The sequence below is a fragment of the Nerophis lumbriciformis genome, linkage group LG12, assembly GCF_033978685.3.
Source record: "Nerophis lumbriciformis linkage group LG12, RoL_Nlum_v2.1, whole genome shotgun sequence".
NCBI classification, from domain to species: Eukaryota; Metazoa; Chordata; class Actinopteri; order Syngnathiformes; family Syngnathidae; genus Nerophis; species Nerophis lumbriciformis.
The window spans coordinates 41,322,475-41,338,009 of record NC_084559.2 but is presented as its reverse complement, the minus strand read 5'-3'; the positions used below and the strand labels follow the sequence as shown (position 1 = coordinate 41,338,009).

At 39.0% G+C, this 15,535-nt stretch overlaps 1 protein-coding gene across 4 annotated transcripts in view; it reads right to left on the bottom strand.

Annotated features, from left to right (window-relative positions):
• The window catches only part of skic3 (SKI3 subunit of superkiller complex), a 59,239-nt gene extending 43,977 nt beyond the window's left edge, over positions 1–15,262 (bottom strand). Inside the window, exons 1-3 of one of the 4 annotated variants that reach the window (XM_061986601.2) lie at positions 15,198–15,262; positions 4,831–4,930; positions 2,929–3,072 (exon numbers count right to left, since the gene is read on the bottom strand). In XM_061986601.2, coding sequence (XP_061842585.1) covers positions 2,929–3,072; positions 4,831–4,920 — 234 coding nt within the window. In that variant the 5' untranslated portion in view covers positions 4,921–4,930; positions 15,198–15,262. Of the gene's footprint in view, positions 1–2,928; positions 3,073–4,830; positions 4,931–5,034; positions 5,054–5,272; positions 5,355–11,573; positions 11,593–15,197 lie in introns of those variants that run through there. The other 3 variants (XM_061986603.1, XM_061986600.1, XM_061986602.1) reach the window with 3 other exon arrangements.
• Between the last annotated feature and the right edge of the window lie 273 nt (positions 15,263–15,535).

Here is a 15,535-nt window from a genome sequence, read left to right as displayed (position 1 = left end):
TGACGGAAAAGAAAATACTGTAGAATTAGGTTGCACGATTTTGAGAAACAACCTAATTGGTTTTTTTTTCTAAAATTGCGATTGTGATTTATTTATTTCATACATATAAATGCATAAAACTGCGAAAATAGCAAGTGAAGGAAGACGCGTTACTTTTAGACTGTCAATCAACATATTCTTGTCTCAAGGTGCCACACTTTAGAACAATATGCAATAATTTATTTTAATATTTGGCTTTATGCAGACAAACTCAAGACCTTTTGTCTACATTATGCTCTTAAATTGAAGAAATAAAAGATAAAAACAATAGTGTTTATAATGTAATGTAATCATAATACATACCGGTAATAATAATGCAAGAAAACATTTAAAGGAATATGTAAACTTGTATTTCTTGTTACTGGAGAATTGTTTGCCATTGTATTTGTATTTAGAAGGCAATTAACTGTTATTGTAAGTAAACAAAAAAATTAAATACACTAATTTTTGTAAGCAAAAATGTAACTTAAATAAATATTGAACATCCTAAAGTACATTTTAATCCCTGTTGTAAAAACTTGTCGGTTTGAACATTTTTTTGTTGCCATCACGGCATTCTCACTTGTTCATCCAAGTTGATGGGCTCATATTTCCGCGACCCCGAAAGGGACAATCAGGAGAAAATGGATGGATGGATGGATGGATGCATGCGGAACTTCTCAATAGCGGATCGTGAGGAGCAAGGCTCTCTGTAGGTGCTTCCTGTGTGTGTGTGTGTGTGTGTGTGTGTGGGTGTGTGTGTGTGTGTGTGTGTGTGTGTGTGTGTGTGTGTGTGTGTGTGTGTGTGTGTGTGTGTGTGTGTGTGTGTGTGTGTGTGTGTGTGTGTGTGTAAGCCGGCGGTCTTGCGCTACGTCCACCGAGACAAAGATTGTGAATTACTGAATAGAGGGCTCACCGTGTTCAGTTAATTCTACTATTACAGGACATTAACACACTCAGGTGCAGAAAGCGACGCAGAGTGAGACTTATTTATACCTGTTTGAAGTGGAAGAATGAGAAAACAAACGGACACACCAATGTATCGATGCCTACTAAAGTATGTAGACTTAATTTTCACTTATTGTTCAGTTGATTGACTTACTATCGGCCCAGACCTACTCACCATTAGGGCTGGGCGATATATCGATATACTCGATATATCACGGGTTTGTCTCTGTGCGATATAGAAAATGACTATATCGTGATATTCCAGTATATGTTCTCACACAGTTGCTTTTAGCTGCAGGCATTACACTGCATGCGTTTCCCACTCTTTCTTGTCTCTCCTTCTCACAGAGACATGAAAAACAAGCGCACCTTCTTACATACGTCACGCGTGCAACGTCACACGCCCTCCCCGAGTAGAAAAGTAGCGATATGGTAACATTAGCTGTGATGCTAACGGTGCGTTGCGAGTGGTAATACGAGAGAAAGAAGGTGCCAATCTGATAACAAATGAAGGAAGAATTAATTCCCAAGAACGGGGACCATCGTCTGGCGGTGGTTTGGCTTCAAGCGGGAATATGTTGAACAATTATGCGGCAAAAGCGTTATTACAAAAAGTAGCACCTACTGCTAATTTGTAGCATCATTTGAAAAGTCACCCGCTACAGAATGAAGAGTGCTTGAAACTCTGCATCTCAACATCTGTTCGGTGCCACACCAACAAAATGCCGAAGCAACTATTTCCAGTTCAACACCGTATGCAAAAAATGGTCTACAACAGAAGGAGATAACGTCCGCAGTAACCTACCACAGAACGAAGGACATATACTATTTGAGTTTCTATTATGCAGCTCATTTTTATTTGACACTTATTGAAATATCTTGTGTGACATCATGCACAAAAGTGCACTTTATTTGTTTTTAACTATTGTAGTGGCGTTCTGTACAAAAAGTGCACTTTAATTTAGTGTTGTTTTGATAAGTCATCTTAGTGACATCATGCACAAAAGTGCACTAATAACCTGTTTTAAAATGTCTCTGACAATCTTGCACTTTCTGTTTTGGAAATTACATGAATGTTTGTGCCACTGCTTAATAACTGTTTAACAAATACGGTTTTGCTAAATTGACTTAGTTGTGATTTCCCTCTCTGCATGAAAGTTTAAAATGAGCATATATTAATGCAGTATGACCAAGAATGTTTTAATGTAGACACATAGAATCATCATACTGGTTTGATTATATGCATCGAGTGTTCATTCAAGGCTAAGAGAAAATATCGCGATATATATCGTGTATCGTGACATGGCCGAAAAATATCGAGCTATTAATAAAAGGCCATATCGCCCGCCCTACTCACCATTAAAACGTTTTCCAAAGAGCAAGTGGTGTGTGTTATTAGCGTACTGGCTGCCTCCACTGCAGCGCACACACACTTGCGGTTTCCTTAAACTCAATGCCGGTGACGGCGGAGAAAAAAACCTTGCGGTCATTTATCGCACTAATAAAACCTCAATGTCGATTAATCGTGCAGCTCTACTAAATGTTGCACAATACTAATAAATGACTTCATAAACTACTGTTGTTTGTAGCAAATTCTATTGTATTATTTTCATATGACAGTTGTTATCTAAAAGTATGTTTTTCTTTTTTTTAAATATTACATGCTAAAATTGTGTTGTTTTTGATTGATTTCAATTAATTTCAATGGGAGACGTTGATTTGAGTTGAGAGCTCCATCAGAGAACCAATTAAGTTTGTAAGTTGAGGAACTCCTGTGTTTCTTCATGTCAGAAAGGTGTTCATATGACATAGCATGTTGTGTGTGCTGTTGTTAATTTATGACAGGTTTCTGCTCAAATTATTAACAGATGTGTCCGGTTTCCAATACAGTATATGAGTCCTCCCCAAACTCATTCCTAGAGAACAAGTGTTTGTAGATGGACAATATTCTCCACATGTTACCTGCCATGCCAGTAGCTGCTCAGGCTCTAGTTCCACAGCCTTTCTGTAGGCTGTCTGCGCCTGTTCTGGTTGCTCCAGCTCACCGGCAGCCACACCGATGAACACCCAAGCATTGTAGTTGCTCTTCTCCAGCTTCAACACAGCCTGCCAACACAGCAAAAGCAGACATGCAAACATCCCAAACATGCATTGAAATTAATCACCTTCATAAAACATTGTGTGAAAGCTATATAGTATTCTACACCAAAAAATCATCTATTATTATTCCGCCTAAAAACCTTGGCGCGCTCCACAGCCCAGTTTTCATACGATCGGAACTTTTCCAGCATCAAAACGTCCAGCTCGACCGGGAATCTTCAGCTCCCCCCAAAAAAGTTAAAAAATATCCCAGATTACCCAGAAATTCACGGTTTTCTGGGTCATATTGCCCTTTGAAAACTAATGGACCATTTTTCAAACTTGCACAATTCCCGAAACGTTCCACCATCCACACACTCTACTCACCCTGGACATTCAAGCCAGCATGTTTCCCAGTTCTGAAAATTCCCCGATTACCCAGAATTACCAGGGATTTTCCCCCATTGATAATGAATGGGCAATATATAAACCTCTCAATAGCTCACATTTCACAACCGATTCGAACCGTCCCACCATTCACACAAGCCACTCACCTTGGACAATCAAACTACAATTTTCTCAGTTAAAAAAAATCTCTGGAATTCCCAGAATTCTCGGTTTTCCAAAGCCCTATTTTCACCTCTTCCTCAAATGTTTTCACAGTCTGCATTTTTCAACCGTTTTTGACCAATCCACCTTCAAAACATTCCTCTTAATTGAGACAACAAAAGTTATCTTTTTTTGCCGTACAAATTCCCAGTTGTACCGAAATTCTGAGATAACATTTCAAATTCAAACGGCTACTACATCAACATTTTTAAACCATCCATCCATCCATTTTCTACCGCTTGTCCTAAATGAATCGACATATTCATAGTTGTACAATGCCCAAAATTCTCAAAATTGTGCGCATTTTTTTTTTTTATACGATTCTGACCTTTCAAACATCCACAAACACTACTCTTCTGCTATATCGCGGGAAAACATGATTTCCCTTTCCCAAAATTCACATTTTTCCGGTAATTTTGACAATGAATGGGAAATATACAATGGACTGAGTATCCCACATTTCACCGTTCCAACTTCCACACACTCCACTCACCCTGGGCATTCAAGCCAGCATGTTTCCCTGTTCTGAAAATTCCCTGATTACCCGGAATTACTAGGAATTTTCCCCCATTGATAATGAATGGGCAATATATAAACCTCTCCATATCCCACATTTCTCAACCGATTCGAACCGTTCCAACATCCACACACTCCACTCACCTTGGACAATCAAACTAGAATTTTCTTCCTAGAAAGTTCTCCCAGTCCACATTTTTCAACCGTTTTTGACCAATCCGCCTTCAAAATATTCCTCTTAGTTGGGACAACAAAAGTTATCTTTTTTTGTCGTGCAAATTCCCGGTTTTACTGAAATTCTGAAATACCATTTCAAATGCAAACGGTTACTACATCAACATTTTCCAAACCGTTTCGAAAAATTCCAACACCAACCCATTCATATCACGTATTTCCAAAAATTCTCGGTTTTCCAGAAATTCCCATTCCACAATGCCCAAAATTCTCAAAATTGTGCACCATTTTTTTTTTACCCGAATACGATTTTTCAAACATCCACATGCACTACTCTTCTGATATATCGCGGGAAAACATGATTTCCCTTTGCCCAAATTCCCGGTTTTCCGGTAATTTTGACAATGAATGGGAAATACATTGGACTGAATATCCCACATTTTACATCTGATTTGAACAGTTCCAACATCCACACACTCCACACACCTTGCAATGTTTTAGTGCCTCTTTGAACTCTTTGTTTTTGATGGCGTCTCTGGCACTTTTCAGGGCGGCTTTGACTTCTTTACTCGACATCGTGTTGTTACTTGAAAAACAGGAGGACACACTTAATAATTCATAATCAGAACAGCGAGTCGGTAAAATGTTTATATTTGGAGTAACTACGCCTACTACAGAAGTCATTGACACCTTTAGTTCACTGTAAGGTTGATCCAATACTACAGAGTCAAATTGGGACGCGGGGATAAGAAGCTACAATGTAAATATATAGCATTGAGGTAACTATTAGCTTGTTTGTGTCACTGCTAAATATTGACAGTTGGCGTCAAACACACAGAAAAGAGTCAGTTAATAAAGTTATCTAAATGTGTATTATAATGTATTGTGCAGCTGACGCAAAGTATAGATAACAAGTTTAAACACCTACTGTTTACGTCGACAACTTGCACTGCTGCGCTGTTGCCTGACCCGGAAGTGTAAGGCTTGTCAGTCGAAACCGTTTCAAAATAAAGTTAGCGACATATTGTACAGCCTTCGCCAGTCCATTCGGGATTTTGGATATATAGAGAGTCATTGTTATAATAAATACATAAGAATCATAAACAAAAATAGTAAATAATTTGCCTTCGCATGAAACCGACACGATCGAAATATAAGTCTCCTCTTGGATTTGAAATATTTTACGACGGAGCTTAATTCTGCGACGTCACGTGCTGTGATATTTTATGTTTTATTAATGTTTTGTATAAAATTAATATATTAAATAGTAATAAAAAAAAGAATAATAATATCACAATGAACAAGGGGTATATTTAAAAAATCAGTGTGTATTATCGCCACAATTTCAACCACTTTCAGTCTTCTGTCTTTGCAATGAAAGACGCACGGGAGCGCCACTCACTTAAATGTAAACCATTTTTAAACGAGGCTTCATTTATATGCGGTCAAAAACAATAGATTTAACATTTTCAGTATTGTGAATTTATGTATTAGATGTCCATAATAATAAAAAATATATATATCTCTTTGCCATCTTCTGGTCTCTACGGATCTGTACGTTTTCTAAATAAACAATGTATTATTATATAACATTTGTTTTGTTTTGTGTGTAATCTTTAATACAACATTGATATGGAAATAAGGATTAGAAAAAAGAAAACCACGGTGACAGCGATGGCAGGCACGATCATAACTGCGGTAAAATAAATGGACTAAAAGTGCTTCGCGCATGCGTGAACAAGATCAAGACTTCTGGTGCCGATCGGGTATTGAAAGTACCCTCACACATTTCTGTGTCTTATTTGTATTTTAATTAGTATATTTTTTCATATCTATTTTTTATTTTTATTGTGCGATTTGTTGAGTTATAATATAATTTTTACTGTAAAAAGGGCTTTGTTTTGTGGCTTATATAAAGTTTATTGATGAAGTCACATTAATAGGATTTCTTTAAACATTCTTTAATTACTGATACATTAAGCGTAATTTAATAAGGGAATACGAATTTTATAGCAATATTGCACATTTTAATAATTAATGATTAATTAAAAAATGGTAAAATACCAATGAAAATGTGGGAAGAGAATAGAATACATTACCATACAAAACATATTTCATTCAAATGTATTTATATTTTCCAAAATAAGCCAATCAACATACCGTATCGCCTAAAACGTATGGGTTTTAGTTTGTTTTTTGATTTTTGTGTTTTTTGATTTTATTTTTATTTTTATGCTGCTGTTTGTTGATTTCTTTGATAATTTTTACTGTACTATGGAACATGCTTTGTGGCTGATTGATGATGATGTCACATTAATTGAACTTTTTTTAAAATACTTTAATTTCTGATAAATTAAGTAGTTGGTCTTAATTAAATTAGGAGAATATGCATTTTATAGCAATTGTAGCTCCTTTCGGTACACGGCAACACAGGAAAGTTCTTTTTTGTAAAACGGGCGTTTATTGACTCCTCCTTCTTGCTGTACACACCATCCACGCCAACACGCCAACACGATATTTTATAACTCTGCATCATTAACTTATTTATTAATATTTATTTATTTATGACACATATTTAAAGCATGAAAACTCTCAGCAACAGCTACAGCAATATTGCACATTTGACTAATTAATAATTAATGCATATAACTGATAACGCCCAGTTAATGTTCAAGTGGGTGGTGTGAGTCAAAAAGTAGGTATTGATCGGTGTGTGTGGGTTTTCAGCCCGTTTAACTCCAATGTGGACATTACCGTCCAAAAAAGGCAACTGACTGTCTCGATCTGATCAATCTAAGTCTAAGACTAGATGTGACCAATCTAAGTCTAAGACTAGATGTGACCAAATCTAAGTCTAAGACTAGATGTGACCAAATCTAAGCCTAATACTAGATGTGACCATATCTAAGTGTAAGACTGGATGCGACCAACCTAAGTCTAAGACTAGATGTGACCAATCTAAGTCTAAGACTAGATGTGACCAATGTTCTATCTATGACTGGATTTGTCCAATCTAAGTCTAAGACTAGATGTGAACAATCTAAGACTAGATCTAACCAATGTAAGTCTAAGACTAGATGTGACCAATGTAAGTCTAAGACTAGATGTGCCCAATCTAAGTCTAAGACTAGATGTGACCAACCTAAGTCTAAGACTAGACGTGACCAACCTAAGTCTAAGACTAGACGTGACCAATCTAAGTCTAAGACTAGACGTGACCAATCTAAGTCTATGACTAGATGTGACCAATCTAAGTCTATGACTAAATGTGACCAATCTAAGTCTATGAGCATGAACTGATGAAGTCTGCTTGGATGAGAGGCCAAACGTCTTCTAAGACAAACCAAACAATGTTAACATTGAAGCAAAAATCTAAAAGATAATTCTAATCTTAAATATCGTAAAGTACATTATTTCTATTACAAACCCCGTTTCCATGTGAGCTGGGATATTGTGTTAGATGTAAATATAAACGGAATACAATGATTTGCAAATCATTTTCAACCCATATTCAATTGAATGCACTACAAAGACAAGATATTTGATGTTCAAACTCCATCCATCCATCCATCTTCTTCCGCTTATCCGAGGTCGGGTCGCGGGGGCAGCAGCCTAAGCAGGGAAGCCCAGACTTCCCTCTCCCCAGCCACTTCGTCCAGCTCTTCCTGTGGGACCCCGAGACATTCCCAGGCCAGCCGGGAGACATAGTCTTCCCAACGTGTCCTGGGTCTTCCCCGCGGCCTCCTACCTGTCGGACGTGCCCTAAACACCTCCCTAGGGAGGCGTTCGGGTGGCATCCTGACCAGATGCCCGAACCACCTCATCTGGCTCCTCTCGATGTGGAGGAGCAGCGGCTTTACTTTGAGCTCCCCCCGGATGGCAGAGCTTCTCACCCTATCTCTAAGGGAGAGCTACGCCACCCGGCGGAGGAAACTCATTTTGGCCGCTTGTACCCGTGATCTTGTCCTTTCGGTCATAACCCAAAGCTCATGACCATAGGTGAGGATGGGAACGTAGATCGACCGGTAAATTGAGAGCTTTGCCTTCCGGCTCAGCTCCTTCTTCACCACAACGGATATTCAAACTCATAAACTTAATTTTTTTTTTGCAAATAATAATTAACTTAGAATTTCATGGCTGCAACACGTGCCAAAGTAGTTGGGAAAGGGCATGTTCACCACTGTGTTACATCACCTTTTCTTTTAACAACACTCAATAAACGATTGGGAACTGAGGAAACTAATTGTTGAAGCTTTGAAAGTGGAATTCTTTCCCATTCTTGTTTTATGTAGAGCTTCAGTCGTTCAACAGTCCGGGGTCTCCGCTGTCGTATTTTACGCTTCATAATGCGCCACACATTTTCGATGGGAGACAGGTCTGGACTGCAGGCAGGCCAGGAAAGTACCCGCACTCTTTTTTTACGAAGCCACGCTGTTGTAACACGTGCTTATTTCAGCATTGTTTTGCTGAAATAAGCAGGGGCGTCCATGAAAAAGACGGCGCTTAGATGGCAGCATATGTTGTTCCAAAACCTGTATGTACCTTTCAGCATTAATGGTGCCTTCACAGATGTGTAAGTTACCCATGCCTTGGGCACTAATGCACCCCCATACCATCACAGATGCTGGCTTTTGAACTTTGCGTCGATAACAGTCTGGATGGTTCGCTTCCCCTTTGGTCCGGATGACACGATGTCGAATATTTCCAAAAACAATTTGAAATGTGGACTCGTCAGACCACAGAACACTTTTCCACATTCCATCAGTCCATCTTAGATGATCTCGGGCCCAGAGAAGCCGGCGGCGTTTCTGGATGTTGTTGATAAATGGCTTTCGCTTTGCATAGTAGAGCTTTAACTTGCACTTACAGATGTAGCGACAAACTATTTAGTGACTGGTTTTCTGAAGTGTTCCTGAGCCCATGTGGTGATATCCTTTAGAAATTGATGTCGGTTTTTGATACAGTGCCGTCTGAGGGATCGAAGGTCACTGTCATTCAATGTTGGTTTACGGCCATGCCGCTTACGTGGAGTGATTTCTCCAGATTCTCTGAACCTTTTGATGATATTATGGACCGTACATGTTGAAATCCCTAAATTTCTTGCAATTGCACTTTGAGAAACGTTGTTCTTAAACTGTTTGACTATTTGCTCACGCAGTTGTGGACAAAGGGATGTACCTCGCCCCATCCTTTCTTGTGAAAGACTGCGCATTTTATGGGAAGCTGTTTTTATACCCAATCATGGCACCCACCTGTTCCCAATTAGCCTGTACACTTGTGGGATGTTCCAAATAAGTGTTTGATGAGCATTCCTCAACGTTATCAGTATTTATTGCCACCTTTCCCAACTTCTTTGTCACGTGTTGCTGGCATCAAATTCTAAAGTTAATGATTATTTGCAAAAAAAAAAAGTTTATCAGTTTGAACATCAAATATGTTGTCTTTGTAGCATATTCAACTCAATATGGGTTGAAAATGATTTGCAAATCATTGTATTCCGTTTATATTTACATCCAAAACAATTTCCCAACTCATATGGAAACGGGGTTTGTACACTTCCAAGTTAAATGTACCATGGTTACACAGTTTAGAATAAAACATTACCTCCCTGCTTGGCACTCAGCATTAAGGGTTGGAATTGGGGGTTAAATCACCAAAATGATTCCCGGGCGCGGCCACCGCTGCTGCCCACTGCTCCCCTCACCTCCCAGGGGGTGATCAAGGGTGATGGGTCAAATGTAGAGAATAATTTTGCCACACTTAGTGTGTGTGTGACAATCATTGGAACTTTAACTTTAACATTTGGCTTTTTAAAGCTATGCTACTTTGACTCATGGTACCATTGAAATACCCAGATGGCAGTGGGAGTACAAATATGATTGCCGTAACTAAACCGTATCCACTCGGCGTCCATGCTCACATCTGCGGCCCCTTCCAAGGTTTTGTCATTGTTCCCATTGGGTTGATTTTCTTCTTGCCCGGATGTTGTTGTGGTTTGTGCAGCCCTTTGAGGCATTTGTGATAAAAGGGGAACTGCACTTTTTTGGGAATTGTGCCTATTGTTCACAATAATTATAAAAGACATGAAAACTGATGTTTTTTTGTTTTTTAAGGCATTCTAAATATTATCCATCCATTCATTTTCCACCATTTGTCCCTCTCAAGTCATGGGGGTTGCTGGAGCCTATTTCAGCTGCAATAAACGTCAATAAAAGTGTTCTTACAGCCAAGGCAATGTGATCTGTACTATTCCGCCCATAAAATCCAATAAATAAACATTAAAAAAGTGCCAACAATACTCCATTTAGATTTTTTGACTTGAATCTTAACAAGTATTAGTGATATTGTTATTATGAGTGTTAACGCAGACCAACTATTTATAGCGGCGACGTGATCACTTTTGAGTGGTCTGCTGTATCCTTGCTTCCCTGCTCCCTGTAAGTTTATTGTAGATCATAAAGCATGCCTCTCTCCTGGAAAGTAGATGGCTGAGAATATAATCTGACAAATTGGGACACTTTGACCGCCATTTAGGACCTGGAACTGGCGAAAACAACACAAAAAGCACTTGTCTCCCCTCCGCCCCCCACCCCATTTCTTCGTGAAGATTATGAGTCATTCTTCATCTAAATGGGAATATATTTTTTTTATGTTTGTTGGCTCTAGGTTGATTGGCAACACTAAATGGTCCCTGGTGTGTGAATGTGAGTGTGAATGTTGTCTGTCTATCTGTGTTGGCCCTGCGATGTGGTGGCGACTTGTCCAGGGTGTACCCCGCCTTCCGCCGATTGTAGCTGAGATAGGCTCCAGCGCCCCCCGCAACCCTGAAGGGAATAAGCGGTAGAAAATGGATGGATGGATGTTTATTGGCTCTCATAAAGTCTGCACTCAGTAATAATCAGCGATGAAGAAGAAAAAAATTAGTTTTTGAAATTAATGCGCCGCGTATGTTTAAAAACGATAAAAACACGTACATATTTATGTTATAATAAATGTTACAACATTACATACAGTCGCAATCAAAAGTTTACATACACTTGTAAAGAACATAATGTCATGGCTGTCTTGAGTTTCCAATAATTTCTACAACTCTTATTCTTTTGTGATAGAGTGATTGGAGCTCATACTTGTTGGTCACAAAAAACATTCATAAAATTTGGTTCTTTAATGAATTTATTATGGGTCTACTGAAAATGTTATCAAATCTGCTGGGTCAAAAGTATACATACTGTTACAGTTGGGTTGCAGCTTGCTGCAAGGTTCCTTCCCCAGGATGCAAACGGACCAGTCCGGACAGGACTTGCAGGTAGGAGCATGATTTATTCTTGAGAAATCAAGGAGGTACAAAAAACAGGAAACAAGCCGACGGAAAAATGCACCGATCGCACTGGAAGCTAAGGCTACCACTTAGCATAGACTGAAGACAACTAATACTCACATAACAGGGGCATGAAGCAAACAAAGAAGCCAGGCCGACTGACTGCCAAAGGCAGGCTTAAATAATGCCTCTGATTAGTGCTCGAGAAACAGGTGAGCGTCCCGAACACCAATCAGAGGCAGGTGAAAATAATAGGTAACAATGGCAACCAAAACAAACTCAAGGGTACACAAAACAGGAACTGGGGGAGTCCAAAACTAACATAAAATAACAAAACATGATCCGGACCACGGATCATGACACATACAGTAATGTTAATATTTGGTTACATGTCCCTTGGCAAGTTTCACTGTAATAAGGCGCTTTTGGTAGCCATCCACAAGCTTCTGGCAAGCTTCTGGTTGAATTTTTGACCACTCCTCTTGACAAAATTGGTGCAGTTCAGCTCAGGGGCGCCGAAAAGGGGGGGTAAAGGAGACGGATTCTAGGGGCCCATGATGGAGGGGGGCCCAGAGAGGCCCCTAATGATGATGAAATTATAATACAGAAAAAATAATGACACTGTGTTGGGGGCCCGGTAAAGATTATTTTCATGGTGCCCAAAATCCCTAGCGGCGCCCCTGGTTCAGCTAAATGTGTTGGTTTTCTGACATGGACTTGTTTCTTCAGCATTGTCCACACGTTTAAGTCAGGACTTTGGGCAGGCCATTCCAAAACCTTAATTCTAGTCTGATTTAGCCATTCCTTTACCACTTTTGACATGTGTTTGGGGTCATTGTCCTGTTGGAACCCCCAACTGCGCCCAAGACCCAACCTCCGGGCTGATGATTTTAGGTTGTCCTGAAGAATTTGGAGTTAATCCTCCTTTTTCATTGTCCCATCTACTCTGTAAAGCCCCAGTTTCATTGGCAGCAAAACAGGCCCAGAGCATAACACTACCACCACCACGCTTGACAGTAGGCATGGTGTTCTTGGGATTAAAGGCCTCACCTTTTCTCCTTCAAACATATTGCCGGGTATTGTGGCCAAACAGCAACATTTTTGTTTCATCTGACATCACATGGATAAAGAAAAGACCTTCTGGAGGAAAGTTCTGTGGTCAGATGAAACAAAAATTGAGCTGTTTGGCCACGTGTGGACAATCCTGAAGAAACAAGTCCATGTCAGAAAACCAACAAATTTAGCTGAACTGCACCAATTTGGTCAAGACGAGTGGTCAAAAATTCAACTAGAAGCTTGCCAGAAGCTTGTAGATGGCTACCAAAAGCGCCTTATTGCAGTGAAACTTGCCAAGGGACATGTAAACAAATATTAACATTGCTGTATGTATACTTTTGACCCAGCAGATCTGGTCACATTTTCAGTATTGTATTGTTGATAATAAATTCATAAAAGAACCAAACTTCATGAATGTTTTTTGTGACTAACAAGTATGCGCTCCAATCACTCTATCACAAAAAAATAATAGTTGAAAAAAAATTTTGGAAACTCAAGACAGCCATGACATTATGTTCTTTACAAGTGTATGTAAACTTTTGACCACGACTATACATACTTACATCATGTATATAAAACCCTAATGGAGGTGTTTGGATGTTTTTTAGGGGCTCTATAGGCAGAATTGAACAGCTCCCATAGGCTCCATTGTAAGCAGACTTTTGATCGAATTTAATATTTAGAATTATCCATCCATCCATTTTCTACCGCTTATTCCCTTTGGGGTCGCGGGGGGCGCTGGAGCCTATCTCAGCTACAATCGGGCGGAAGGCGGGGTACACCCTGGACAAGTCGCCAGCTCATCGCAGATGAGCTGGCGACTTAATTTTTTTAGAATTAAAAAAAAAAAAAAAAATCTATCCGTCGCACTGTATAACGGATAAACCACAGAAACCTCGACTATATATATATATATATATATATATATATATATATATATATATATATATATACACACACACACACACACACACACAATTTTTCGCCGGACCTGATGGAATTGAAGTGAAGTGAAGTATATTTATATAGCGCTTTTCTTTAGTGACTCAAAGCGCTTTACGCCTGCAAAAATTGTTGAGCTTTCATGCATGTTAAAGACCTAAAGTGATAGGATAATTCTGGACAAAGCAATTTCAATAGGGCCTAATAAATAATACATTTTACATTTTTTAACACCATTCTCAGGAACACAATATACAAAACACTTTAGCCTACAAAACAAAAATGAATACAACAATATGTACTGATTTTGTTTAAATCAAAAGGAAGAAGTCACAATTAAAGGCTACAATGAGCACATTGAAGTGTGATACTGCATGATACTGATAAAGCATGATCCTCAGGAGCACACGTGGCCCCCAGGGGGAGCCGCCCCACTATTTGAGAAGGACTGCCCTCAGTGAACCCTTTTTTAGAAAGAAGAATTGTTTGGGCCACGTAGATGGGTTGTCGGCATGGTAACCATGGCTTTTGATAAGTCACAGTTACGTACAGTATTTGCTCACTTTGTGTACTCCAGCAGTTGTTTGCATTGGGGTGAGAGGCGTGTGTGTGTGTGTGTGTGTGTGTGCGTGTGTGAACACTTCATATTCCTGAGGCCTCGATGTTTCCTTTGACTTACATTTACAATCTTCACACTTGTATGAGATCATAATGGACATTATTAAAGTTATTGTTATGTAAAGAACTCATGACAATAAATAGAACAACTGACATATTTCTAGTACTTATTGGCATTGCTTTCTTTCCTAAATGGTAGAAGTTAGGAGCATAAAAAAACAACAACAAAACCAAATAGTTGTTTGTCAATAGTTTACAAAAATAATATTATAGCGCACTACAGTACAGCACACCAGAAAATAAACACATACTTAATGACATTAAAATACAGTAGCGTAGAAGACCTAAGTATTCATTAAGTCCCACCATAATGACAACATTAAAATACAGTAGTGTAGTAGACCTAAGTATTATTTAAGTACCACCATAATCACAACATTAAATACAGTAGTGTAGTAGACCTAAGTATTCATTAAGTACCACCATAATGACAACATTAAAACACAGTAGTGTAGTAGACCTAAGTATTCATTAAGTACCACCATAATGACAACATTAAAATACAGTTGTGTATTAGACCTAAGTATTCATTAAGTACCACCATAATGACATTAAAATACAGTAGTGTAGTAGACCTACGTATTTATTAAGTGCCACCATAATGACAACATTAAAATACAGTAGTGTAGTAGACCTACGTATTTATTAAGTTGTCAGGTTGAGTAGGTGACAAACCCCAAGATGTATTTAATGTCCATCAAATAAAGGAAAAAACACAAACCAGAAACTAGGAATAGCCAAAACTGAAAACAGGAACCATCAAACAGAAAAACTGGAAACAGCTAATGGCTAACAAGAAAACACAAAACAAAAGAGCTAGGAGACAGCAAACTATAATTAGCTATAAGGAACAGCTTACCGCAAACAACGACAAGTAGTAGACACGACAGGTAGTAGCTCTAACGACAGGTAGTGAGGACATCGACAATGACAATAATCCAGCGCCGAGTGGAGGACAAAGCCGGTTTAAATAGCAGCTGGCTGATTGACACCAGGTGTGGCCCGGTGCCAATCAGCCAGAGCTGAGGGGAAAAAGCACTCAGGGAGATAATCAGGAAATTACCAAAATAAGAGCGCTGACAGGAAACAAAGACAAAACGCAGAAGAAAAACTAAAACATAGCCAAACTGTCAGGGACAAGCCTGACAGTAGCCCCCCTTCCCATAACGGATACCAGACGTTCTAGAAAACAGACCC